The sequence below is a fragment of the Sinocyclocheilus grahami genome, unplaced genomic scaffold (assembly GCF_001515645.1).
Source record: "Sinocyclocheilus grahami isolate Dianchi unplaced genomic scaffold, SAMN03320097.WGS_v1.1 scaffold235.1, whole genome shotgun sequence".
NCBI lineage: Eukaryota > Metazoa > Chordata > Actinopteri > Cypriniformes > Cyprinidae > Sinocyclocheilus > Sinocyclocheilus grahami.
The window spans coordinates 505,108-531,792 of NW_015505414.1; the positions used below are offsets into that span (position 1 = coordinate 505,108).

Consider the following 26,685-nt stretch of genomic DNA (forward strand, 5'->3'; position numbering starts at 1 on the left):
GAAAGCCGATCCGGCGATCGACAGTGCGAAGTTGAAGTATTTCCTCAGTGACCAGCACGGATCAGCTCCAGGCATGACAAAGCAATATCGTTCTCTTTTGAAAGGCCAAACAAAGCAGTTTTGCTCTCACAACGAAGCACACAGCTCCTTCACGACATGGCGGCGGCGGCAACAATACTACAGCGAGAATAAAAGTTACGCTTTCTTTCTTTGCGTGAACATTTGGGCGGCGTTATGCAAATCTTCCCAGATAGTGACGTATGTATGTGGGGGCGTGTTAGAACGAGCCGTTTTAGGTAAGTGTGGCTGACTCTTAACTTTCATAAAGAATATCTCTTTGGATTTGAGACTTTAGTCTTTGCAACTTTACAGATCTTCTTTATGCACTAAGAGCTTGTAACACTCCAAAGAGAAAGGAAAAATTGAAATCGTGTCATATGACCCCTTTAAGTGAACATAAACAGTTGAGAAAGCAATCTGATGTGTATCATTCTACTGGATCAATGCACTGTCTCTTAAAGTGACCGCGCCTAATTTACCAGCTGCTGTCGGTGTCCATATTGTTAATCTAAGAAAAAAATAGAGATAACCACTCACTGCTCTTGACTGAATAAACTTTTTAGCTTTAACAAGGATTAATCTATATTTAATCTAGACACTGACGACTATGCAGTGTTACTTTACATTTGATTATTCCGTTTCTGTACCTGAACACTTACAAACACTTGTCAGCTGTGTTTAATTTGTATCTTTGTTCCATTTATTTATTTGTGTTAATGTTTGTAATTTGTACTTATTTTATTGACTTTTCACTTTTCTTTAATAATGATAAAATAATTGAACTTTATATGTTAGACTTGAAGTATTGCTGTTTTATTGAAATTGGAATCAGGAATTGTAAAATTTAACTGCCATCTAAAATATCGGTGTAATACAAGCTTATTTTATTAGAATACTACCTAACATAACAGTGTTGTAAATATTATAGGATGTAAATAGTTCTGGTGTAATATTATAGTGATGTAAATAAGACCTGCTCCTTTTTAAAATAAAATCTAAAGCTACTAAATTAATACAAGATCTGTGGGGTAAAACAATTATATAAAAAATGAAAAAAGAGAATGTAAAAAAAAGCCATATATATATATATAGTTTTATGAAGCCAGTCATGCATGTGTGTTACAGTGGTTATACCACTTTAAGAGGATTATTCGCATTACCCATGATAAAATCACTGTAACGCATGACCTGGCTCAGTGGCTCTTTGTTTTAGGTAAACACAGTCCAGTCCTGAAACACTCTGGCAGTGATTGGGAATGGAGCGGTATACAGGTGTTCCTTTATACACAGATTGAATAGGACTTCTGGGGTCAAACATAGTCTTCTTTCACCTCTTTTACACCAAAGCAAGAGTGCACACACACACACAAATAACATTTGACTCAGAACACATCCTCTGTATTCTGAGCCGTGACCTTGTCCTGGTTACTAGCATGTTAAAAATGTGACCCAGATGGTTGACTTACTCAGGGACGTCTGATTGAGCTGTAATAAGGGTCTACAGCCCACCCACTAAACCCAAGTTGGAAAAAGGGTATGTGGTAAAATTAAGAAAGTAAACTGGAAAACATTTTGATTAGATCAAGTTTCAGCAGCGTTGTGGACCGACTGCAAGCAGACACTTTCAAAATAAACTATAAGACCAGAGAAAAGAAAAGAAAAATGTTCTAGCTCACGATAGGCTAAAGTAATGGGAGAAGAATTTTACAAATAAATATGACAACGTTGATACTTTATTATAGTGATTGACATTTTATTTATTTGTGTCATTAATTTGTTTGTTGTCATGAATGATCCACAAACAGAACAAGAAAAAGGTCATTTTTACAGTGTGGAATCACCAAGAAAAATAAAAATAAACTTTTCCATGCCTTTAGGTATTATTCATATTTCAACCAATGTCACATGTGTTAAAAGTAATGTGTTTCCCATTCATTTAAACAAAGCTGTGCACGTACAGATTGTGTTCTCTTGGGGTGTAGTGTCCTAAATATTTACCTAACTAGATAAAACACACTCCTAATCATTTTAATATGCGTCTACTTCCACTACATGTATATGTGTATGGGACAACAGAACTACATTTTTAGCAGTGGTCGTGTGTCGTCCACTGTAGGTTGTGGTTTCATTTCAGGCATACCAAGGTTTATTGCAGTGTAACAGGGATATGACTGACAGTTGACCCTTTGACGACACAAAACAACAAGCATATGAAGCTCATTACTACAATTAAGTCAAAGAGCAGAAACAGAGCAGCAATTTGAGCTAGAATCTCAACGTATGAGGCACAGATTTGTGGTGCGGTGGGTGTCCCCTAGGTTTATGGTTCAAAAAACATAAAATCCAAATTCTGTTAACAATTTCAACAAGCATGTTTACATGCACATAATTTTCCGACTAAGCTCTGTGGTCTGAATAAGCCTTTAATCTGGAAAAAAATAAATAAACGTAATTGAATCCGTCTCCTTTTTGCACTGAAAATGATCTGGATAGCTTGATTTTTCACAAATGCACACACCTTGTGTTGTAGCACTGATAATTACTCTCATTTGTACATATGCAGATCATAACACAAAATTCCAATTCACATAAGCTTATTCCAGCTGTCTCAGTATACAAGAAACCAGAATATTGGCTTAATCCGGTTATGGCAATTGGGTTCATACACATTGGACAAAAGTCTGATATTAACCGTGTAAACGCTATCATTTAGGTTGAACGTCAAATGAGCATCCAAAGATCTGAAGAGCCCCACTCTGATCGATCGTGTGCATGTGTGTGCTCTCTGCAGGGAATGGGACAGTATATTCATCTATACTCACAATGGCGAATGCTCCCTTTCCCCTTTTATGTGGCTACAGGGCTTATACTAAGGGAGTCACTGGCACAGATTTCCTTAAAATAGCAGCATTCATACTGGGCCTGGTGTTGTAGAAAGGAAGACATTTAGTGGAATTGGAAGGAATCCATGATATTAAACAGTAGATGGGATTGTGGAACAGCAGTTGTAATCATGTAGGGCAGCAGGCCGCAGGAATGCAAATCATTCATGCCGCTAGATGTTAAGTTAACAGGTGGCCTCCACTATTCATTGGACGTCAACACTCTTTTTAGATCGGGACCACATAACATCTGGGTGCCCTGAACACTGGTTTCAATTAAGTCAAATATAATCATTCAATTTTCTGGCATTCAACAAAAATGTTCTTCTTAAAAAAAAAAGACAGATTTTTGATTAAATCTTTATCATGTGATCAGATGAGGTCAACAGATTTATTTGCATGCAAACATTTGCCAGCTTAACAAAAAGTAAAAAATGGAGTAATAGAGTTTTCTAGCAAATTTACGCAAAACCTGCAACAACTGGTAGAGACAGACACAAAAAATATATTTGAAAATATATTTAATGACATACAAACACTGTTCTAAAATAATAAATGCAATATTTAAAAAGGAAAAAAAAAATATATATATATATATATATATATATATTACTCAGAGTACTAATACAAGTGTATATAGGGAAGAAGCATATTTGCTTGAAAAAAAAATCTAACTTAATTTTGCATGTCCACCCACTGATATCTAAAGGAAACTAATATGGAACAGTAATTGTGGGCTGCGATACCTTGGTCAATTTCAGGAAATATGTATAGTCCTAGGACTCAGTGCTTTTACAACAACACCACAATAGTTTCAGTAACAAAGAAAAACATTTGTTTGTTTGCAAAATCCAATATGGCTGTTTTTCCCCACATAAAAAAATGTATTTAGGTGACTTAGACTTTAAGGCATTTACACTTATTTGGTAAAATAGCAGCAGTTCTGTTTTGGAGTGGTTGCTTATAAATCTGACATGTAATCTAAAGAAAGGAAATTAGACGTGATCCTGTAAAACTCTCTCTAACTTATTCAAATATTTTCAGAGAAAGAGCAATCAGCTGTGGATCAGTGGTAACTCATCTACATCTCTCATATAAAAAAATCGTTATTAAAAAATAAAGCCAAATAAATAAGAGGAATTATGAGCTAATATATACATAATACTGTACATCAAATGTCAAAAACTATTTCTTTTGATATGTTATTCCAGCAATATGACACAGAAGCTCATCTGTCCTCAATGACATCCACAGGACCTCACCACCATATTCCTGTACTTCTTCAGAATTACATTTGAGCTGTCATCAAAATACAGCACCGATATGGCATTCAGTTTGGTCGGTGCACAACAAGGCTTTGGCACATTATCAGGAAACATTAGATGGACCTAAGATGAGCAAAAAAAAGAGAAATGTATGACATGTGTGACTAAAAACCAGTGGGTTTTAACTGGAGACAACATAGTAACAAAAATGGTTTATCTAACAAAAATATATTTCAAACTAAACAATGAAATGTATTTATTAATTTTACCATGAAATACATGAACTACAAGTTATGTATATATATATATATATATATAAACTGCTGTCCATTTTTAGGTCTAATTTTTAAAGCTGCTGCTATAAACAAGGGACGCTTACCAAGGTCTGCACAATCGCATGGTTTGTCGCATTCATATGTGCATTCAGTGGAAACGAACATTCTCCATCACAATAAAAGGCTGCGTAGCCCTCTGGAGCAATAATCCAATCCTAAAATGACAGAGAGACAGAGATGAATTCTCTGGCTGAATGAAGCAATCACGCTGTGCAGTCTGGTAATTGATTGATCTCTTGCGAGCCGCCACATGCATTTACCTGCCATCCTAAGTCGCGGAAGCTCACGTAAAGTTCATGCTTCTTGCAGGCTTGTCTCTGTTCACTAGTGTTCTGATCTAGATAACAGCAACAAAACAGTCGTTGAGCCTTCAAACACTGAGGTAGTCGTGTTGTTTAGTCTAGGAGTGTGTGTGGGCTCAGTGTGCACTATGTTTGCAGCTGGCAGGACGTCTTTGTATACAGACTCTGAATGCAGTAAATACTCAGTAATTTGATGGCAGCAAAGAGGCCTACATTCAGAAAACATTAGGTAAGCTCAGCAGGTATTCCTCAAGTGAGTCATCTAGAACTGTGGATTAAAAACACTGCTACTTATTAATTGCAAATCAATGATGTTGTAAGTGATTTATTGCACAGACTGTTTGCACAGACAGCTGAACTGGATGATGACATCACTGAATCATCAATGAACTAACTTTAGCTGGAACAATTCAGTATTATTGACAAACTATTTTTCTGTTTGACACTTTAAAGCTGTTTTGACGCAATCAGTATTGTACAAAGCGCTATACAAATGATGGTGCAGAAAGTATCCCTCTAATATCCCTGAAAAAGAAGCCTAGGAAATCACACATTTCTGTGGTGGCCCTAGCCGCTGTAAAAGCCAAAGAAGGGACAGTGGGACATTGAGCTTCTTTAAAAACATGATTGTAATCATGCCTTGAACACCATCTGACTGACAACTAATGTGAACCAGAGTTTATTTTGTATTTTACCTGCCATGGTTTATCTGAAACACTTGAAAGCACTATACTGGTGTAGCTAAAAAAAAAAACAATAATAATGGCACAACATTCTCCACAAGCACCTTCTTATAATGTGCCTTGAGTATCTTTATAGATTTGATGCCACTAACCTGACAAATTTCATAAATCCAGTGATTAGTTCAATTAGTTTGATCAAGTAATTAGACAAGAGGTTGTGAGATCAAGAAACTGCTTTTGAGTTTTTTTGTGTAACATGTATGTACATGATGTCAGAAAGTGAGCTGAAGCTGCTCTTTGGCTGTGTCTAGTGGAAGTTAGAAAAATGGATAACATTAATTACAGCACCTCTGAATGTTTTTAAATATCGAAAAACTGTACTGTACCTCCACTTTTGAGAGCTGGTGAAGATTTCTGTTGTGTTCTACTTTTGTTTCTGTTGTGGCTCTTCCTCTTGTTTCCTGTGGCTCTTACAGAACGGAGCAGAACCTCACTGGCTTTGAAAAAAGCAACCAGGAATGGCTGTTTGGACTGAGGTCCGGCCCTTCCGATGATGCCAGCAGATTTCATGTTGATGCTTCTACCTGAATATCAAACAGAAGAATGCATCCGATTACAAAGATCAACGTTAGACAAACAGCCATGATTAAGTCATAAAAACCTCTTCCTGGGTGGCAAAATCACCACAACTACAGGTGCATCTCAATAAATTAGAATGTCATGGAAAAGTTCATTTATTTCAGTAATTCAACTCAAATTGTGAAACTTGTGTATTAAATAAATTCAATGCACACAGACTGAAGTAGTTTAAGTCTTTGGTTCTTTTAATTGTGATGATTTTGGCTCACATTTAACAAAAACCCACCAATTCACTAACTAATTAGAATACTTCATAAGACCAATTAAAAAAAAAATTTTTAGTGAATTGTTGGCCTTCTGGAAAGTATGTTCATTTACTGTACATGTACTCAATACTTGGTAGGGGCTCCTTTTGCTTTAATTACTGCCTCAATTCGGCTATTTATTTATTTCCAGATGTGTGATTCAACTGCAGGTTGATTTTTACATCATAGTGTACTACAGCACATGTACGCTCTTCAAAAACAGCATTTTGATTCTCTTGACACTTAAAAGAATCAGAATAAAAGTTGTGCATATATATGGAAGGAAACATATAGATTGTACTGCATGTTAACTCACTTATTGTGCCCAAGACCATGATCTTCAGTATTTAAGTCCACGTCATATTAACAAAACCCTATGCTATACCATAAGTTGAAAGCTGTAGTTCCAACCACACATTTTTGTGATGCTGTTTTCCAGTGTTCGTTAGAACTATGGTTTTGGGAAACACCAAATCATCGCACTATGTTGGAACCAATGGAACTCATGACCACAGTTGGCCATAGTAGGAAATACTAATGAATAATAGCACCATTGACCTCAAAGTTGTTGCGACACATCATTATTTGAATGTGAAATTGCTATACAAAGATATTGTATGACTACTGCACAACTTGGGAAAATTTTTTACTTTTTTGTGCAACATACAGTACTTCACTTCCAACAGATTTCAGACTCCCAGTGATCACTGGCCAATGACAATTTCATGAGCATTACTATCTGAAACACTCTGTCAGTAATTTATCAAGCAAAACTATATATTATATAAAAATAATGTGTGGAGTGGCATTATACTCCAAAGAGCTGGGTAGTAGCTAAATTACATGTTATATGGATTACGTAATCAGATTCCAAAAATCAAGTATTCGTAATCAGTATATACATTTTATAATGCTCATAATCAGATTATAGGTTGTTTTATGGATTACATGATTACATATTTGCACAGTGGCAGTTCTGTCATGACAACTCTCAAAGAGTTTTTACATGGTAATATATAGTACATGCCAATGTTAATGTGTTTGGTCTTGGTTTAATTGATCTACTACGCTGCTGCTATGACAGAGCAAGCATCGAGACTTGCTGCAGCCAATGCATCCACAGACATGCTGCTGTGAGCATGTAGGGAATACTGCTGCTGCACATATACTGTATATATGAAATTACCCCCATACATAACAAACATGAAATTACCCTGTATATCCCTATACAGGTGGAGCTGGGGAAGGTGGAGGGTTTCTGAAACACACTGCAACTGCTACAGCATGCTCTAGCCAAGTATTTGAATGTTGTGCAGCAAGAGCATTGGCTGCTGATGCGAAAGAAACCAAACAGCTGTGCCATGTGAATAATCATGTGATTATTTCAGACTGAATTGGAACCTATTGGCCTGCGCCATCTAGAGTTTCATGACAGAACTTTGTATTAAATAATTTACAATTGATTTATTCTCCCTAATTCTTCTTTTTCTGTTTAAAATGTCCCTTTCTAAAAATCCTACTGTGTGCCATGTAGAACCATGATTCTAAATGTGGGTGAAAAAAGCACCTCTCAAGCAATTAGACCATGTATGAAAAAAATAATTTAGCAAGTTACAAAACACCTGTGATGTATAACTGTGAATGAATGATGCATTTATATAGGGCTTTATTGTGTATTGCTGTACACCCAAAGCTCTTTCAAGTGTGAAGCACAATATCTTCATCATATCCAGTCATATCCAGTTTTGGTGTGTAATGTCATTGTTGTTTTCATATTTACTAATATTTGTTCATGTAATGCAGGGATTTAATATTAATATTATAATAATAATGAAGTTAATATTTCAATAATTTAACTTAACATTCGCATGTTTACACTTCTCCAATGTCAGTTAATGGTCACATTGACATGCAGGTAAACAAATTATTTTAGTGTTAGTATATTTTAGTGCTTAGTGTTTAATGTCATGTTGAATGCATTTTATGATGTTAATATCAAAGAAAAAAGGAATATCTTTTCTTTCTCTGATTTTTGTGTCAATATGGTACATTTCATGGTAAGTTTAAAACAAGTTTGAAAAAAACAATTCATATAAAATGTAGTCATGATACATCACCTAAAAAGAGTAACCTAGATTGCATTACTAATTACAGTTTTCATCATGTAATCTCTAATCAGTAATGGACTATAATTTGTAAGTAATCTATTCAGTACTGACACTCCAGTTTCCAGTACCATCCTCTGACTGCATTCTCTGACGCAGCATAAACTGTGTGAGTGCCCTTATTTATAGCGTAGATGTTACTGTCTTACCGTCAGTGGTCTCCACGCAGAGCTGTAGGCCCATGTTCTGCTGCGGGTTCAGGACCCAGTGATTACTGGTGGCTGTGATGTCAAACACCAGCCACCCCCCATCAGTAGCACGGATCTTTTTTGAGTCCAAGAGAAATGTTTCGGCATCCCTAATGAGACAATAAGAATGCACTATGACAATGTGATTTACATAATATTTTTGAATATAATATTTCACTGTCCCCCACAAATAGATGAATGTTAAACTGTAATGACATGTTTAAAATCCGGGACGAATGAGTTGGATTTTGCTCATTGCAGTCATTCTGCATCTTAATTAGCCATGTTGATTATAACATACAAAAACAAATATTGAAACGAGTGCAACCAAATTTTCTCTCAACCTTTCCTTTTCATCTCAACCACAATTTTGTCAACAAGCCATTCCTGTTCATCTACTTAACTGATGTTCCAAAACAGCACATGGGCCACACAGTGAGACAGCAGACAGGAAAAATGATCAGAGACAGTGGCACGTCCCAGCATGCCACAATGAGGGCGAGCGCAGCACACCACCACATTCTGCATCCCTGTTACAACTCAATATTCTCATTTTCTTTTCAACTTCAGCGTGACCAAGTGAATACAACTGACATAAAGTAGGCTATCTGTGCATTATATACACTGACCTCAAAAGACAGGGAGAGATGAAAACAGATGCTAATACATGTTCTCAGAACTCGCCAAGTATCATGGAATTCTTTAAAGTACCGTGGAGTGCCATGTGAATACCATGGCTAATGGTAAACCATTCAGTTCCATGGTATGCATCAAAGTACTGTGGTGTTACCATCTGTTAAATATTCTGATTCCACTATTGATGATGATTTTTCTAAACAAATACAATGGCGTTTTGCTGTATTTCCTTTTATTAGAAGACCATCTGTTATGTCAAAAACTTTGTTCTGAATGTTTATCTTCAGTTACACTTTGCCATGTGAACAACCAGTTGGTAATTACACTGATTTAAGCCTCATGAGCCTGCAGTTCAACATAACACATTAAAAGTTCTTGGTTCATTTCCAGTTTGGCACAACAAAAGTAATGACTTTTGGTTCAGTGAAAAAGTCAAGAACTGCTCTGACCGATTCAGCCAGCGAGTTATTAGACTGATTCAAACAAATAGTGAACCCGTGAGTTTCAGACTGATTTTAGAGTCAATTCATTAAAACAGTTCAGTCGCTTGCGAGTTGGATTACATCAAACTGCGAACAGCCAGAGACGACAATGCACTAGAAACGTGTGGTCTATTTACTGTGTCATGGCACCCAGTCTTTTGCTTTCATTAAATTCAGTTTTTTTTCTCTGCTGAACAGAAACTAATGTCACCTGGTTCAAATAAATAAATTGAACTAGTTCTGAATAAGAATTGGTTTTCTATTCCCAATCCTAACCATCAAGGTACTGTAGGTACCACAATATTGTTTTGTAAAGGTATAAAGTTTCATTTATACCTGCCTTTAACACTCACAGTGGGCACGCTTTGGCAGGCTGTAAGAAGTGGGTGCTAAGCTGTGAAACACATAACTTCCACTAATCACAGGAAAATCACAGTACGGACACAGGAGTGAATGTGTGAAGTTGTCGGACGTAGACGCCTCATAAACACAGCCATGAGGAAGGGTTCCAGGGCCTCTGATGGCAGAATCCATTATAAACCCCTGTTTCATTGCCCCAGGAGAGCCGTATCTCCGCTTAAATGTTTCAGCTGCATTCATTCATGGTGAGAAAAGGCCCTGTCTATGGTGTGCCCATGTATGACTCAAGATAAGTCACGGGTCTCAATCTAGATTAAAAGACCATTAGAACCATGAAGAGGCAGGTGGGCACAGACTCACTTTTGGAAAGCTTTGGAAGTCTCTTGACGCAGAGGCCCTCTATTAAGGCCAGATGGCCCTGTCTGGGGTGCAAGCACTTTGACAAGCAGTCGAGATATGCACAGAGTGATAACTGATGGACTTTCAAGACTTTCATAAGTGCTGGAACTTGCAAATGAGCTGTTAATGGAAAGCTTTATCCATGGCCAGTACCAGCAAGTATGTCTGGTGAGACTGAGGAAGAACAGGTTTGCTTTGGTTCGGGTGGGCTCTGGTTAAAACAAAATGATTCCTAGAGGACAAGAGGTTGAGTGATCCTTACAGAACAGAGTTGGACTATTGTCATGTTCTTTTAGTAAAGCCCAGATGGCTATATCCTAAAAATTTAAAAATTAAAAATAAATAAAAATCAGCAAAGCTGGGGTAGTTTTCTTAGGAAAAAAATAATTTCACAATGACTATGCAATCTTTCTTTGTGAATTAAAGGCACAGGTTGGACCTCCCACACTTTAGGTGTTGAGAAGGACTTGTATTACCATTCTAACTCAAACCTTATTGAACTACATTGACACAAGTGATCTAACAGGTTCAATATCTATAATATAATCTTGTTTCCGACATCTTTTGAACAATGAATTGAAATGAAAAGGATTTTCTTCCCCAAAAAATAATTTTGTAGAGGCTTTGAGTCAATTTAATAGCTGAGGATAACGTAAACATCCACTGTATTTCAAAAGTTCATATAACACTTGAGTTTGATGAAGGTGAACAGATTTGGCTTGCAGTGCAACATAGAGTGCTCAAGTTCAAAGGTTACATAATAATGAATGTGGTAATGAATGGATAGATTTAAGGCAGGAGATGGGGTGATTGAGGGATGCTGGAAGAGTCATCATGGTAGTGAGGTACGCAGCTGTTTATATACGCTTGCATAATGATTGACAGGATCAAATTAACTCGCTCCTCCTCAGCCTTGGCTTTAAAACTCCATAAAGTAAATCTTCTTTGTGGAATACTCAGAATGATAAAGATTTACATTCAGCAAAAGCAATGCTATTAGTTACACATTAATAGATCCTGTAGTAAATATGGTAGCCTACAGTAGTTGTAAAAGCAACGCTTGAGACACGTGCTCCTGAATCATGTTACACAACATCATCCTTGGAAAAAGTTCCAAAATGTGTTACATTAATATTAGCCACATGTATTTAACTTTTTCCACGCATTCTCTGAAACATTGTGTACCATTGTCAGTCTTTCAATGGTGACAAATTACAGTCTTAAAACATCCTGACACATTCAGTTTAATCGTCACAAGGGAAACCTCCAGACAGACTCCAGACTCACTCGTGTAAACAGGATGTCTTTTTATTTTCCGCTTGATTGCCTGCCTAAAGTGTTTCACAGACCAGGCAGAGTTTTAAGAGACTACCCTACAGGTTTAATTGGAAGTCAGGTTTAATTTAAACTTAACGTGTTACTCTGGGGGGAAAAAATACCGCTGATGCTTTGTTCAGCTGTAAAAGAGCTTTTTCAACACAATAGTGTGTTTAGTGTTTTATGTACTTAATATGTAATTACATTTTCATATTTACATCTTAAATACACGAGGGAGTTGTGTATTGTAAATGCCTGGGTTTGTGGTTTGAGTATGTTGTGATATTTTATATGTGGATTTAGTTTATTGTGTTAGGCTATTGATGTTGATACTGCAGAAATTGCCCTGTGAAGGGACAAAATAAAGAGTACCACTATTACTACTACTGCATTAAATTTAAAGCCATACAAATGTTTACAAATCATCTGAGGTTTACAGAATTTATATTTTAATATATGAGAGTTTGGATGCAGTTCATAAATAAATGTACCATCAAAAAGGTCTTTCTCTGATAACGTTTCTCTATCATTTATTGAAAGTCCTGCTATGAGATTGTGTATTAAACTCACCTAGCAAAGGTTCAGACAATTTTGATACTGACCAGGCAGAACATTTGAAGACTGCCTTTCAAAAAAACATTTTTTTCAAAGAAATTAATACTTTTATTAGTAAAATTATTTGTAATCAGTACATAATCAGATTACAGTTCGTTTTTTTATGGATTACATGATTACATATTATTTGCTCTTACTCTTAGAGTTGTCATGACAGAACAAAAACTATTCATCCTTAAAAAAAATAAAGTATGACATTTCAAGAAAAATATTAAGCATAAAAATCAGCACTTTACAGAATGATTTCTTATCGTCTTTGTTATGTAAGGATTTCTGAAGGATCCACTGAAGACTGGAGTAATGATGCTGAACATTCAGTTTTGATCCCAGGAATATGATCCCAGGAATAAATTACATTTTACAATATATTCAAATAGAATATAGTTATATTAAATTGTAACAATATTTCACAATATTACTGTTTCACTGTATTTTGATCAAATAAATGCAGCCTTGATGAGCAGATGAGAAACTTTTGAACAGAATGGTGCCCATCTATTTCGTAGTCCTCAATGTTTGTAAATTGATGGAGTGTTTGTATTTTTGGCACATTCTTTTTAGATAGCAAGCAACATTATCTTTTTTTTTTTTTTTGGAACTACACAACCTGTAAAAAGCCAAGTTTAATCATTCTTATGAAATAAGAATATACAAGAATAAAATATGAAATAACACAAGTATGGGAATAAAGTTGTGACCAAGAAGTGATCTAAGAAGTATTTGAACTTCATGAGGTTCATACTGTGATGCTTTTTAAATGGATTTGAAGAAGTTCATACTGTATGCATTAGACAATTATTGGCTGCTTTTCCTTTGCTCCATCTGCTCCAACTCATCCAGACATGTTGATTAAAATGTTGTGGAGAATTCCCTGAGAATTAATTATGGCCACTAACAATGGTGTTGTTTGTGTTCTTTGATTTCATTTTGTAAAGAAATGCATGCATTCTATAAGAAGTAATTTAAGGAATGGGATCATGAGAAACATTAATTCACTCTATTGTGTACAAACTTTCAAACGGTGGTGTAAAATGGGGAAAGATCTCACCTGTTTGGATATTCTTTGATGACTTGGTAAATGGTGACTTTGAGTGTGATGTTCTCATATCTGACGTGACTTTGATCCTTGTAAATCCGGAACTCGGCGGCGGTCACTGCCTCACCTTCTGGAATCTGGGTCAGGTCGAAACGAAACTCCCTGTAGTGTCTTCTGTGATGGGAGAAATCCTTATCCCTCTCGACTGCATGGAAACACAAAGCGCACCATGAGAAGGTGCACGGGACTCATTTTTCTCACACTGTAGAATGGAGGAAGACTATCACACACATGTAAAGTGTCAGGAGATGCTTTCTTTAAAAAGTCATTCATCAAAACCGTCAACATTCCACGCCTAATCCACACATCTGGACGACCATCAAAAGCAGTATCCAGTCCATTAAAGCAGCCATCTAAGCACAGGTAGCAGGCACTACACAAGCCCTTCCCTGTATGCTCTATCCATGATGAATGGGCTGTCAGGTAAGAAAAACAGGCCTTCGCTAATAACACACTGCATTAGCAGAGAAAAGCTGACAAGACACAAATGTTGAGTTAAATCACAAGCTTTCTACTTTGATATTCTGACCTCCCAAGATCCCCCTTTCTAATCTGTTGCAAATACCATGCGCCTGAAATGTTATCATTGTCAGAAATTTAGTGCTACCTCCTAAAAGTGTCCTAAATGGTAGAAACCTTAACGAGAAAACATTTTTGATATACTGGATGTGCCTAGTAGATAAGGCTTTCTCTATATATCTAGAAACTGTTCTGCCAGATGGTGATCAAGCATTGCACTCAATGTGTGTTTTAACCCTTGAACAGGCCTCTGACATTCAGTGAGGTACCAACTGAGGAGTGAAAATCATGCTGAGAACATGCTACTCAACTTGATTGTGCCATCACTGCAATTCTGAAGCCCCCCCCCCACAAAAGCATATGCAGATAAAATATGCTGACTTCATTGATATACTATCAGCATATGCTTCTTTATTTATTTTTACATTTATGGACATCTCAACCGTTTGGTAGACGTGAAACTGTTGGGTTTGTAAAACTAAAAGATTGTTGGTATATTACTGAACTACAAAGTGCAAGGAACAAACGGGTTGAAATGATCTTGTTGCGGTAATTCCAAGTAGTCTGATATCCTCATTTCTGAAGCATTGCCTAAAATATGCATATAGAGTGATATGCAGACATACAGCACTGCTCATGGAGCAGCAGAGCTGAAGTGTGCTTGCTTTGTGGTGCCGGTGAAAGAGCACAGCTCAGCTTCTCTGATAGTTTATCTACAGTGAAAGTCTGTAGTTACTTAACACGGAGAGGTCAGAGGGCAGGCCACAGTTACACCAGCTGGCCAGACTCAACTTCAGCATCCTGGCTGCTAATTAAGAACAGAGGATGGGGATCTAGTGCTTTCCGGGCAATAGAGAGATATTGAGAGAGATTAATTCAGCGCATTCATTTCAAGAGATCAATGGAGAAGTTAAAGCATATTTTGCCTGCATGGCAATGATCCAGTCTTTACCTTTGAATGGAGGCTTAAGCTAAATTTTCCATTCGCTCTACTCATAGCTGTTGTTTTTCTTTACTACGAGTGTCCATTTTGATCGTTCTCCTAACTCATAAACTCATGAACTACAGCATCAACACAAGCATGCAATGTCTCCAGGATCCTTTTAGTGCTTTCGTCTCGTTGTACATTGAACGATCTGCAGCGCTTTGAAAGAAGACGCTGTATATGCCCTCACTCTCCTGAGTGAAAACACATGGAGCGCAGTTAAGGTGATGATGGGCTCTACCTTAACACACACCTTTATTTACTCTGCCATATCTGAGACCCAAACTTTGTTTATTCTGAACTCCCTTTTGTATTTTTCGGACAAATCAATAAAACAAAAACAGAATTTTTGTGATTAATCTGGGTGTGGGATTTTATCCTCTCCATAAACAAAACAGTGACCTTTAACGGCATGTCCTTTAATGGAAAAACAAGCAAAAAATATGGCTAAACCAGCGTCTAACGCATAAATTAGATTAGCAAAGAAAGAAAAAAAGGCTAGCTACTGGCACCAGATTACCAGATTTAGACCAAAAACGTCCTTTCTTCAAGCTCTTTCCTCTGCTCGACAACAGGAAGTAATTAAGGCAAATTGTCCTCAGGTCAGACAGTCACTTGATAAGTTTACATGAACTGTGAGGTGAGAGGTCACAGCCACTGAAGTTGTATACAGTTCGTCTTATTGCAACATTCTTCAAATATCAGCAAAAAGGATTTATTACTAATGACAGGATATTAACAAACCCTGCATGTACACGTCCTTCATGATTTGCTTCACATTTTCTACTTTACAGTACGTGCATGTATGTTTCCTAAGGAGTATATTCTGATATAATGACACTCTTTATAGCCACATTTTTATTTTCTCTCTAACCTGCAATTCCAGTAACCATACAGTCCTATATATACAACGTTTATAGAGTTTTCAAGGACAGCGTAAATGTGGAGGACTATATTCCAGTAATATGAAAAAAATCACCTTGCTATTTTAACACTGGATTCGAAAGAAGGCACTACACTCTTAAAAATAAAGGTGCTTCACGATGCCATAGAAGAACCTTTTTGTCTAAATGGTTCCATAAAGAACCTTTACTATCTGAAGAACCTTTCTGTTTCACAAAAGGTTCTTTAAGGCAAAATAAGGTTCTTCAGATTACAAAAAGGTAAGAAAGAGATGGGTCTTTAAAGAACCTTTGACTGAATGCTTCTTTGTGGAACCAAAAATGGCTCTTCTATGGCATCGCTTGAAGAACCTTTTGAAGCACCTTTATTTTTAAGAGTGTACTTTTGAATAAATGAACAATGGCATAGATATGAATTCCTTACAAAGACACAGACGTTTGCAAGAACCTAGCAATAGTGCAAAACTGTTTAATAAAAATCATTATTATTAGACAGACTTGCTAAAATAGTCTAATAGAAATGTCACATAAGTGCACAACATCATCAAACGGCCTCAAGTGAAACAGGCTATATTGATGGCATTTTGATAGCATTGTTGTTGAACAATGTACTTCAATAATGAATTCATTCAAAATAGCATTTTTGATTTTTCCAATGAGATGTTTTCACTTCAATAACCAGCAAATGGACATCTATCTATCTATCTATCTATCTATCTATCTATATATATATATATATATATATATAAATTTTTTTTTTTTTCAACAAAATCTGTAAGAAGCTTGTTTACTCATCTCAGCCCTTCTAGACTCCCGTGTGTCTACTAAATTCAATAGGCTATAATTTTACAGTTTGTAAACTTGGTGAGGCACTAAATCTGTAATATTTTGACAAATGAAACGGTAGCTGCCAATTATCAATAATTGCCACTTAAAATCAGGAGTTAGGCTGTAATTGCATTCCTTCTATAAACAAGCACATATTTGAAGTTTAAACGTGTTCTGATGTCTGAGGTCCTTAGCTCAAAATATGTGCCTGTGTTATTAAAGCTTCAGACTGGCATTTCTTAATTTGTATATATATATATATATATATATCCTAAAAAGCGCATACACTCTGTAGAGATGTATTCCAGCTAAATGTTTATTGGTATTTGTTTTTCTTTATTTTTATACATTCTACTGGAAAGCAATCACCTTTCTGAAAAGTGCATCAATGTATAGAGAAAACTAAAACCTGTGAATATCCAATACATTGTTTTCATAGGTTTTGATTCATTTGAAATCAAAAGAACAAATATTAATATTTTACACATACAACATTCAGGTGAATTTGAACAGAGCACGAGGATTAGCCTAGATACTGACACACATCAAGAGCAAATCCTGCCACCCAACTATACGTACCCAGATTGACAAAACTCATCACCATATCCGCGTCATTGAGAAAGTTGGTGTCTTGCGCGGTGGCCAAAGGCGGGCTCTGACTGGTCAACGGTGCCGCGCGGTAAGGCTGCTGCGGCGCGCTCGAGTATCCATGTGGAACTCCAGAGGCGCTTTTACGCGCTTTCCCAGAGAGCGTCTTCCCGAGTATCGCGTCCTCCTCATCGGTCGTCATCGCGTTGTACAGGTCCAGCATGAAGAGCGGTGCCGACGACGCTTGTTTACCCGGGGAGAAGGGCCTGGGACGGTGAGGCAAGCCCAGGATGGAGAGGATTTCTCTCTGGATCTCTCGCCGCTCGTGGTTACGCAACCGCCTGTAAATAAAGCTCGAATGCACATGATTCTCTCCTAAACCGCATTGGACGCCGTGAAGAAAACCGAGACAGCTCCACAGAAGTCCAAATGTTGGCGCTCTCATCTTTATCTCTCAGGATGATGCTTTCACCAAGCAAGTGCTGGGTTGATGATGGTGCTCTCCATGGTGCACCGTTAATAGCTAACTTTGTTCAATATCTATATGAATCAAGTCTTTATTCCGTATTTCCTCTCAAACCTAGAATGAATTCCTTCTTAGGCTTCAAGGTGATGCCTCAGGTCAGCTGTTGCTATTATTAAACTGAATCGAATGCTGAATTGAATTGTTTAGCATCATACAAATAATGTACAAATAGAGAGAGAAACTTCACCTGTGCATTTACTGAAACCAGCACCGACCGCCTGGGAGCGAAAGCGCACAACTTCAGGAGTCAGTGCATGAACTAGCTCAAGTTGTGCATGCACCGACGGAAGACTACATCCCTGAAAAAGTGTTGAAAGCAGTAGTCCGTCCCACACTCTGGAGGGTTTGCGTCAACCTCTAGCGGTCGTATATAAAACATCGTTGACCTGGGGCATGAATGCAAGCTCACCGTGAAATGAGAGACACTTGATATATGAGACCTTTCGTGATTAGTCAAAGGAAACGTCCAGGCGGGCAAACACCTGTCAGCTTTATTTCAGCGTTGCTCGGAAAAGTGCACTCAGTTGTCGCCAATAGACCAAGTAATAGGACATCTCCTTTGGGCATCTAATTTGGACATCTCTTATTATTATTTCAACTTCTAAAATGGCAAACAACTGCAATTGTAATACTAATACAAGTTTGCAAACTGACTGGTAGTATAAAAATCCAATGGATGTAAGCCCGAATTAAAACCTAAAGGGCAAGTCTTAATATTAGGGACCATCCAAAATGTAAGAAAGAGCAAGAGCGACATCTAGGACTGGAGCTCGGGCTGAGTGGAATGGCAGGAGAGCAGCATTTTTAACAGTAGAAGTTTTTAGTAGCATTTTAGCTTTAATGGTTACTGTATATGCAGTCTCATCATTTTATGTTACCTATTTCAACAATCTATTAACAGTAATCCTCAATCAGAATAATTTGATTAGATCAGCTGTTACCTAAATAAATAAAATAAAATTAGGGTGTAGGACTCCAATGTGCCCCACACATTGAGATGCTTTTACATGAAACACTTATTAATTTATGACCTTGATATGGGACATTATAAGAATGCTGCGAAACACATGCTGGAAACTAGAGTAAACATTTTCCACATCATAAGTAATAGCCTTTTTGTTACAGAACATAAAGCAACAACAACAAAAATAATAAAAAAAGATTTTAATTAATATTATCAAAAGTCATTCGAACACATGAAAGTTAGAATTGAAAAAATCACTGCAAAAATAAGAAAGTGCTCTCACAGGAGAAGCTGTAACTGATATCAGTTCTTATAAATAACAAAACAAAAACAAATTATACATTTATGGGAAGGTGAGCTTTATTACACTCTACTACACACCCTTTACCGACCGAGGGTAAAAGATAAACAGCTTTCAGAATTGTGTATTTCATGACAATCTGCTGTAAAGGTGGATTAAAATGTATATCATAAATTTGCTCAATTTACCTTTTTTTATATTTAATATAGATATTATCTAATCACACTCACATTTGCAATCTTAAGTGTAGTAAAGAGTTGGAAAACCTGGAATATCAGAGAATTATAAATTGTGACCCCAGGCCTGGTAAAGGCGTGGACATTTCTATAGTGAATATACATATATAGTTTTTCTCTAAAATATTACAGGATAGAATAAAACATTTTAAGATAGATTTTTTGTTTTTGTTTCCTGTAATCACAAATGCCTAGAAAAAAACAAAACAAGGAAATTCATTGGTCAAAAGATGTGGGAACCCTTGTAATACCTAAATGGACAATAATTATAATGGATGTCTGAGAGACGTCAATATAGAAAAGAAAACATAAAGCGCTACAAAAGAACTCCCACACCTCCCATGAAAAGCTTGCAAGCAGCAAAAGAAACATCTGACCAAAAAGAAACACAAATGCAAAATAGACAGTAAATCTAGCATTATAAATACGACGAGATGATTGGCTGGTGATGGATGAACGCCACTTGGGAGAGCAAGAGATTGAGGAAGTAAAGTCGATATCTAGGTAGAATTTCCACTGCGAGTGTTGTAGAACTCCTCACACTGGATGCTTTTCACAAGTATTCAGCTGATGCGTTTCATGCCACATGAGAAACAGCGTGAATAAATCATGGCACATCTCAGCTTGTGACACAGAAATACAAGTGTTGAACTGAGTCATGGACAATTGGTGGTGATAATGTAGATGATAACATCATCTTGTTATTTACACTTTAAGAGGTACTTCATGTGTCCATGAGTGAGAAACACTCTTGAAAAATTTGATCATCCTGAGATTGGAAAGATTCGCTGTTATTGTTTTCTTTCATTCACTGAGCAGCACCGCATCCAGACTGTCTGCATTTCAGCCAAAGCTCTGTCAATAGTTTGGCCCTTTACTGAAAGGATCTCTTCGCAACATTGCGCTGTAGCACATGGAAGGATGGCACACGCCTGGCTGACCGGGCTCGCCAGGATGCCCCCTCTTCCCCTCCTCGCCGTTGTGACCAGGTGGGCCCGGCTTTCCTGGGTGGCCTGGTTTTCTGACCCCTTGTGGACCCATTGGACCTGAAACAAAATAATGTGTCTGTAAAATAACCTCACTGCCTATATTACTTGACTTCATTAATTATTAAATATGCCATTTCATTAATCAAATTTAGTTTGAAGTACTATTGAAACTATAACCTTCCTTTGCAAAGAGAATGCTATCGACCAGTTTCCAGAGCTATCGAGCAGTTAAAATATATTACACATGACAACAAGAGTAGAGTGAAGAGCTGTTGCTCATTTCATGGCAGTTAAGGCCAGATAGGGTGGGAAATTGTAATGGAAAACTATATTTATTGCAAACAAACAAACAAAAAATTGTATTAACATTATATAATGTAATCTCAGGGCAAAACAAATATATAAAAATTGTATATGTTAGTAGTGGTGCTGCATCTGCTCACCTGGTGGTCCGGGGATACCTGGGTCTCCAATTTGTGACCGTCCTTGATTTCCTTTCTCACCCTTTTCTCCTGGATCACCTGAACATAGCCAGAAAAAAAAACTGTGTGTTCAAAACAATTTAAATAAATACATGTAAATCTATGCTGATACAAATTTCACTTTGGAAGCTATTCATCCAGTTTCCTTAAGCTACTGCAGGAAATCTAATTTGACAAAAGCCCCATGGGATTCGTTTGAGAAATTTGTTTTAAATCCCATCTGAATCTGTCAAGCTTGTGTTTGTCTCACACACATCATCTGTCACCTTCAGTTCCCTTTCAGTTGGTCACGTTCGACATACGTCGAAACTGACCGATGAATCGGGGATCGCTTTGGGAGACCAATCTACTTCGAGTGTAAGAAAAACGAGCCAATGCACATTGGCATGCGATAATTGCCACAGCTGCTCTGCGCTGCAGCACGATTATTTAATGAGCAGCCGGTGTGTCGCATATTTACTTTTCGCTTCGGAGCCAAACACATGTGCTGTTCTTACGCATGTGTTTTCTTTGGAAAGTGGTGGAAGACGAGCTGCTCGTTGGGAAGGAGCCTCTGCATGTCTGGTGCGGGGTTGTGACGGCGCTGACAGTGTTGGTCGTGATCTCACGAGAGAGCAAAACAGCTGTTCTCACAGCTCGCTGTAGAGTGCGCCTTCAACGAGTGTGAGTGCTCACAACAGGCTTGCACTATTTGTACTGTTGTGTAGCCGTGGCCATTTCCCCTGTGCATTTCAGCACCAGTAGAGAGCAAATTCCTAAAAGAGCATACACACAGAGATCCTGCGTCTTTTTCAAGATGTCATTCAGACCGTGTGCTACTGGATGCGGTCATTACCTGGCCCCTGGTGATGGTCATGATTACTGCCTCATGTGTTTGGGCCTCGCACACGCTGAGGTGGCACTCATGGATGGTACATGTTCTCATTGCGGGACTGGAGCCCCTTCGTATATTCCCGATCTAGTTCTTCTTCTGGGCCAGCTCAGAAGAAGGTTACTTTGGTTAATAACCTAGGTGACCTGAGGATTACAGTGAGGAATACCCCGCAGAGTCAAAGTCCTCGGACTCCTCCCTCCTCCATGACACTGCAACCAGTGGAGCCTCCAAGAGGGCGTGATGGTCCGCCTCGTGCGGCACCAGTCGTCACTTTTGGGGATCCCCCAGAGGACCAGATGTCGGTCGCTGCATCGGAGGGTGAGTGTATGTGCTCCGGGGATGAAGGTTCGGCTGTGCTGCGCACTTCGGGTGTGGCAGCGTTGCCCGAGTCAGACCCAGAGATGGCTACTATGCTTTCCCAGGCCGCCGCGAGTGTCGGGCTTGAGTGGAACCCCCCACCATGTCCCAAACCCTCACGGCTGGACAATTGGTTTCTTGGAGCGGCCCATGCTGGTTCTCAGCGCTCCGACCCAGTACCTTTCTTTCCGGAGGTGCATGAGTCGTAAGGTGACTAAATCGTGGACGGCACCTTTTTCTGCCCGAAGCTGGTCTGGTCCTTCTTCCTCCCTCACTACCCTCGATGGCGGGGCGGCTAAGGGGTACGTGGAGCTCCCCCCCAGTGGAGCGGTTTGTGGAGATGCAACTGTGTCCCAAGACCACTACCTCTTGGCGGGGTAATCTGCGTCTCCCCTCCCGAGCATGTAAGTTCTCGTCCTCTCTGGCGGGCAAGGCTTACACAGCTTGTCATGGTGCTCCTACAGGTCTACCAGGCCAAAGCACTCAAGGAACAGCACAAGGGTAGTTCTGACCCAGGGTTTATGCAGGAACTGCGTGCAGTGACAGACCTTGCCCTACGGGCGACGAAAGTCACTGCACGCTCCCTGGGTCGGGCGATGCCCACCTTAGTGGTCCAGGAGCGCCACCTTTGGCTGAACCTGGCAGATATTCGTGAGCCCGACAAAGTTTGGTTCCTCAACGTCCCTCTCTGTCAGGCCGGCCTCTTCGGTGACGCTGTTGAAAACTTTGCCCACCAGTTTTCAGCGGCACAGAAGCAGATGGAGGCGATTAAGCACATCCTGTCCCGACGAACAGCTGCTGCCTCCACCCAGTCGTCAGCTGCAGCGCCTTCATCTGCTAGTCGCCGAGGGCGCACCCCGGCGGCCACCTCCGCCCCTGCTCAGCCTAAGCAGCAGCCTCCACCTAGGTGGCAGGCGGCTGGCCGCAAGGGGAACGCCCAGCCCGTCCAGGCCCCCGCCAAACCAGGCAATAAGCGTAAGGGCAAGCGGCCCTGAGACGGGCGACCCAGAGATGGGAGGATCTGCTCTCCGGGAGATGGTGTCCGGACCACTCCCTCCCCCGGAGGAGGGCCGGGTGGAGAATCCTTTGTTTCCTTTTGTTCCACCGCTGGCTCCTCGGAGTCCAGCAGTACCAACATTTAAAAAAAAGAGCAATTTTCTCTATCTCTGGGTCACAAGAGGGCGTGGTTGGCAGTGTGCGGCGTGTTGCATACACCTTGTTACTCCCTTCCCCCTTTCTCTTCGCCAGCAGGCAGGAGTGTGTGGGTCGAAGACTCCACCAGGCATTCTCTCACACCCTCTGCCCCACCCTGGAACCAGGTAAGTGTGGCACAACACACACAGACTCCACTTCGAGCCGCCTCATTGCCTCCCGAGTCGAGTGCCTGTGTTACACCTCGCTGCCCCACCCCGGGTACGTCTGTGGTTTTCTGTTGGTCCGACTTGCACGTGTCTGGGTGCCTGGCAAGCGCTCCCCAGCCCATCTCACTGGCTCATCTGTACCATCAGACTCGGCTATGCGTTTCAGTTCACCTGGCGTCCCCCCAAGTTCAGTGGCATCCACTTCACCTCTGTGTGGAGCAGCGATGCCCCTGTCTTACGGACAGAGTTCGACATCCTACTGGCGAAGGACGCGATTGAGCCGGTCCCTCCAGCCGATATGAAGGCAGGGTTTTACAGCCCCTACTTCATTGTGCCCAAGAAAGGTGGTGGGTTACAGCCAATCATGGACCTGCGAACCTTGAACCGGGCCCTGCACAAGCTCCCGTTCAAGATGTTAACACAAAAACGCATTTTCGAGTGCATCCGTCCCCGAGATTGGTTTGCAGCGATCGACCTGAAGGAAGCGTACTTTCATGTCTCAATTCTCCCTCGACACAGGCCGTTCCTACGGTTTGCGTTCGAGGGTGGGGCTTATCAGTACAAGGTCCTACCCTTTGGCCTGTCCCTGTCGCCTCGCGTCTTTACAAAGGTTGCGGAGGCAGCCATTGTTCCACTCAGAGAACGTGGCGTTCGCATTCTCAACTATCTCGATGACTGGCTGATACTGGCACAGTCTCGGGACCAGTTGTGTGAACACAGGGACATGGTGCTTCATCACCTCAGCCTGTTGGGACTTTGGGTCAACTGAGAAAAGAGCAAACTCTCCCTGTGCAGAGAACCTCTTTTTCTCGGTATGGAGTTGGACTCAGTCTACAAGACAGCGCGACTCACAGAGGAGCGCGTCCAGTCAGTGTTGAACTGCTTGAATTCATTCAGAGGCAGGACAGCGGCCCCACTGAAACTTTTTCAGAGGCTCCTGGGGCATATGGCATCCGTGGTTGCAGTAACGCCGCTCGGGTTGCTTCATATGAGGCCGCTTCAGCACTGGCTTCATGGCCGAGTCCCGAGATGGGCATGGCAGAGCGGCACGCACCGGGTGTCTATCACCCCGTACTGTCGCCAAACCTTCACCCCGTGGTCAGACCCTTCGTTTCTATGGGCGGGAGTCCCCCTGGAGCAAATGTCCAGGCATGCTGTGGTGTTCACAGATGCCTCGGCCACGGGCTGGGGAGCCACGTACAACGGGCATGCAGTGTCGGGTATGTGGACGGGGCCTCAACTGCATTGGCACATCAACTGCCTCGAATTGCTAGCAGTACGTCTTGCGCTGGGCCGCCACAAAGGGCTGCTACATGGCAAGCACGTGCTGGTCCGTATGGACAATACTGCAACCGTTGCGTACATCAACCGCCAGGGTGGTCTACTCTCCCACCGCATGTTGCAACTCGCCCGCCATCTCCTCCTCTGGAGTCTGAAGCATCTGAGGTTCATTCACATCCCTGGCATGCTCAATCGTGCAGCCGACAAGCTCTCACGACAATCTGCGCTTCCAGGAGTGTGGCGGCTCCATCCCCAGGTGACCCAGCTGATTTAGAACCTCTTCGGAGACGAACAGGTAGACCTGTTTGCCTCTCTGGACTCGGCCCATTGCCAGCTGTTTTATTCCCTGACCGAGGGCACCCTCGGCACGGATGCGCTGGTGCACATCTGGCCCCAGGGCGACAGCCCCTCTTTGACCCATTCCTCTGAGGAAGGATCTGCTTTCTCAGAGACAGGGCACCCTATGGCACCTCGTCCAGACCTCTGGAAACTTCATGTCTGGTATCTGGATGGGACGCGGAGATTCTAGATGACATACCCCAATCAGTGGTAGACACCATCACTTCCATTAGAGCTCCCTCTACGAGGCACCTCTATGCTTTGAAGTGGAACCTGTTCGTTGATTGGTGTACTTTCCACCGGGAAGACCCCCGAAGATGTCCGGTCAGAGTCGTGCTTTCCTTCCTGCAAGAGAGGTTGGAGCGAAGGCTGTCTCCCTCCACCCTGAAAGTGTATGTTGCCGCAATTGCCGCACATCACGATGCAGTTGATGGTAAGTCTCTTGGTAAGCACAACCTGGTCGTCAGGTTCCTTAGAGGGGCGAGGAGGTTGAACCCTCCTTGTCCTACTTCGGTACCCTCTTGGAACCTGTCTCTGGTGCTCATGGCACTGCAGAGACCTCCCTTTGAACCTTTGCAGTCAGCTGAGTTGAAAATTCTGTCACTAAAGACAGTTCTCTTGACTGCATTGGCTTCCATCAAGAGGGTAGGGGACCTGCAGGCATTTTCGGTCGACAAATCATGCCTAGAATTCGGGCCGGCCAACTCTCATGTTGTCCTGAGACCCCGGGCCTGGATATGTGCCCAAGGTTCCTACCACGCCCTTCAGGGACCAGGTAGTGAGCCTGCAAGCACTGCCCTCGGAGGAGGCAGACCCAGCCCTAACTTTTCTCTGTCCCGTGCGCGCTGTGTATGTGGACAGAACACAAAGCTTCAGAACTTCAGACCAGCTCTTTATCTGTTACGGAGGCCACCAGAAGGGAAAGGCTGTCTCCAAACAGAGGTTAGCCCACTGGATAGGGGATGCTATTGTCTTGGCTTACCAATCCCAAGATGTGCCTTGCCCATTTGAGTTGCGAGCACACTCAACTAGAAGTGCTGCTTCCTCCTGGGCACTGGCTCAAGGCGCCTCGCTGACAGATATTTGTAGAGCTGCGGACTGAGCGACACCTAACACGTTCGCTAGATTCTATAGCCTTCATGTAGAGCCCAGTAGCGCGAAGGACCCGTTCTAGTGTCGGCTTGCAACGCCACTCCCGCCCGCTGGGCTGGATACGTGTGTCTATTGCTCCAGTAGAGTTCCCTAGAAATGGCTAACCCTGTGAGTTCCTCCGTCACCCCCCCGGCAGTCAGACGTGGCAGAGCGTCTGATTCCAGGCCCACACTCGTATGAGTTGTGGAAGATGTGTTAGGTTGGGTGTCCATATGTAGTGGTCCCTGCAGCGATCCCATATGTGAATTCTTCCATGGTAAGGCTACCCAGGCCGGCCAGCCCGTGTCACCACCCCAGAGACTTACATATTTTGTATTACCCTAATTGGCTAG

The 26,685-nt window shown here is 40.8% G+C and overlaps 2 protein-coding genes across 2 annotated transcripts in view; both read right to left on the bottom strand.

Moving 5' to 3' along the window:
• Positions 1-3,552: 3,552 nt before the first annotated feature.
• Positions 3,553-18,105, bottom strand: bmp5 (bone morphogenetic protein 5). The gene is made up of 7 exons (XM_016288899.1): positions 17,483-18,105; positions 13,622-13,814; positions 8,726-8,874; positions 5,914-6,111; positions 4,803-4,879; positions 4,587-4,697; positions 3,553-4,330 (listed from the first exon to the last, which is right to left on the bottom strand). The coding sequence occupies exons 1-7, from the start codon at positions 17,934-17,936 to the stop codon at positions 4,181-4,183; spliced, it is 1,332 nt and encodes a 443-aa protein (XP_016144385.1). The 5' UTR covers positions 17,937-18,105; the 3' UTR covers positions 3,553-4,180.
• A 1,609-nt stretch (positions 18,106-19,714) lies between these two features.
• The window catches only part of LOC107597722 (collagen alpha-1(XXI) chain-like), a 139,204-nt gene continuing 132,233 nt past the window's right edge, over positions 19,715-26,685 (bottom strand). Inside the window, exons 29-30 of the mRNA XM_016288892.1 lie at positions 20,951-21,028; positions 19,715-20,564 (exon numbers count right to left, since the gene is read on the bottom strand). Of these exons, the coding sequence (XP_016144378.1) occupies positions 20,377-20,564; positions 20,951-21,028 (266 nt within the window). The 3' untranslated portion in view covers positions 19,715-20,376. The remainder of the gene's footprint in view (positions 20,565-20,950; positions 21,029-26,685) is intronic.

Bases quoted from the DNA above. Each gene is read 5' to 3' on its own strand.
- bmp5 (XM_016288899.1), bottom strand. From the start codon at position 17,936: ATGAGAGCGCCAACATTTGGACTTCTGTGGAGCTGTCTCGGTTTTCTT. The intron at 4,880-5,913 runs GTACAGTACAGT...GCTGTTATCTAG, and splicing joins ACCAGCTCTCAAAAGTGGAG to ATCAGAACACTAGTGAACAG. The intron at 4,331-4,586 runs GTAAGCGTCCCT...TGCTCATCTTAG, and splicing joins ATGCGATTGTGCAGACCTTG to GTCCATCTAATGTTTCCTGA.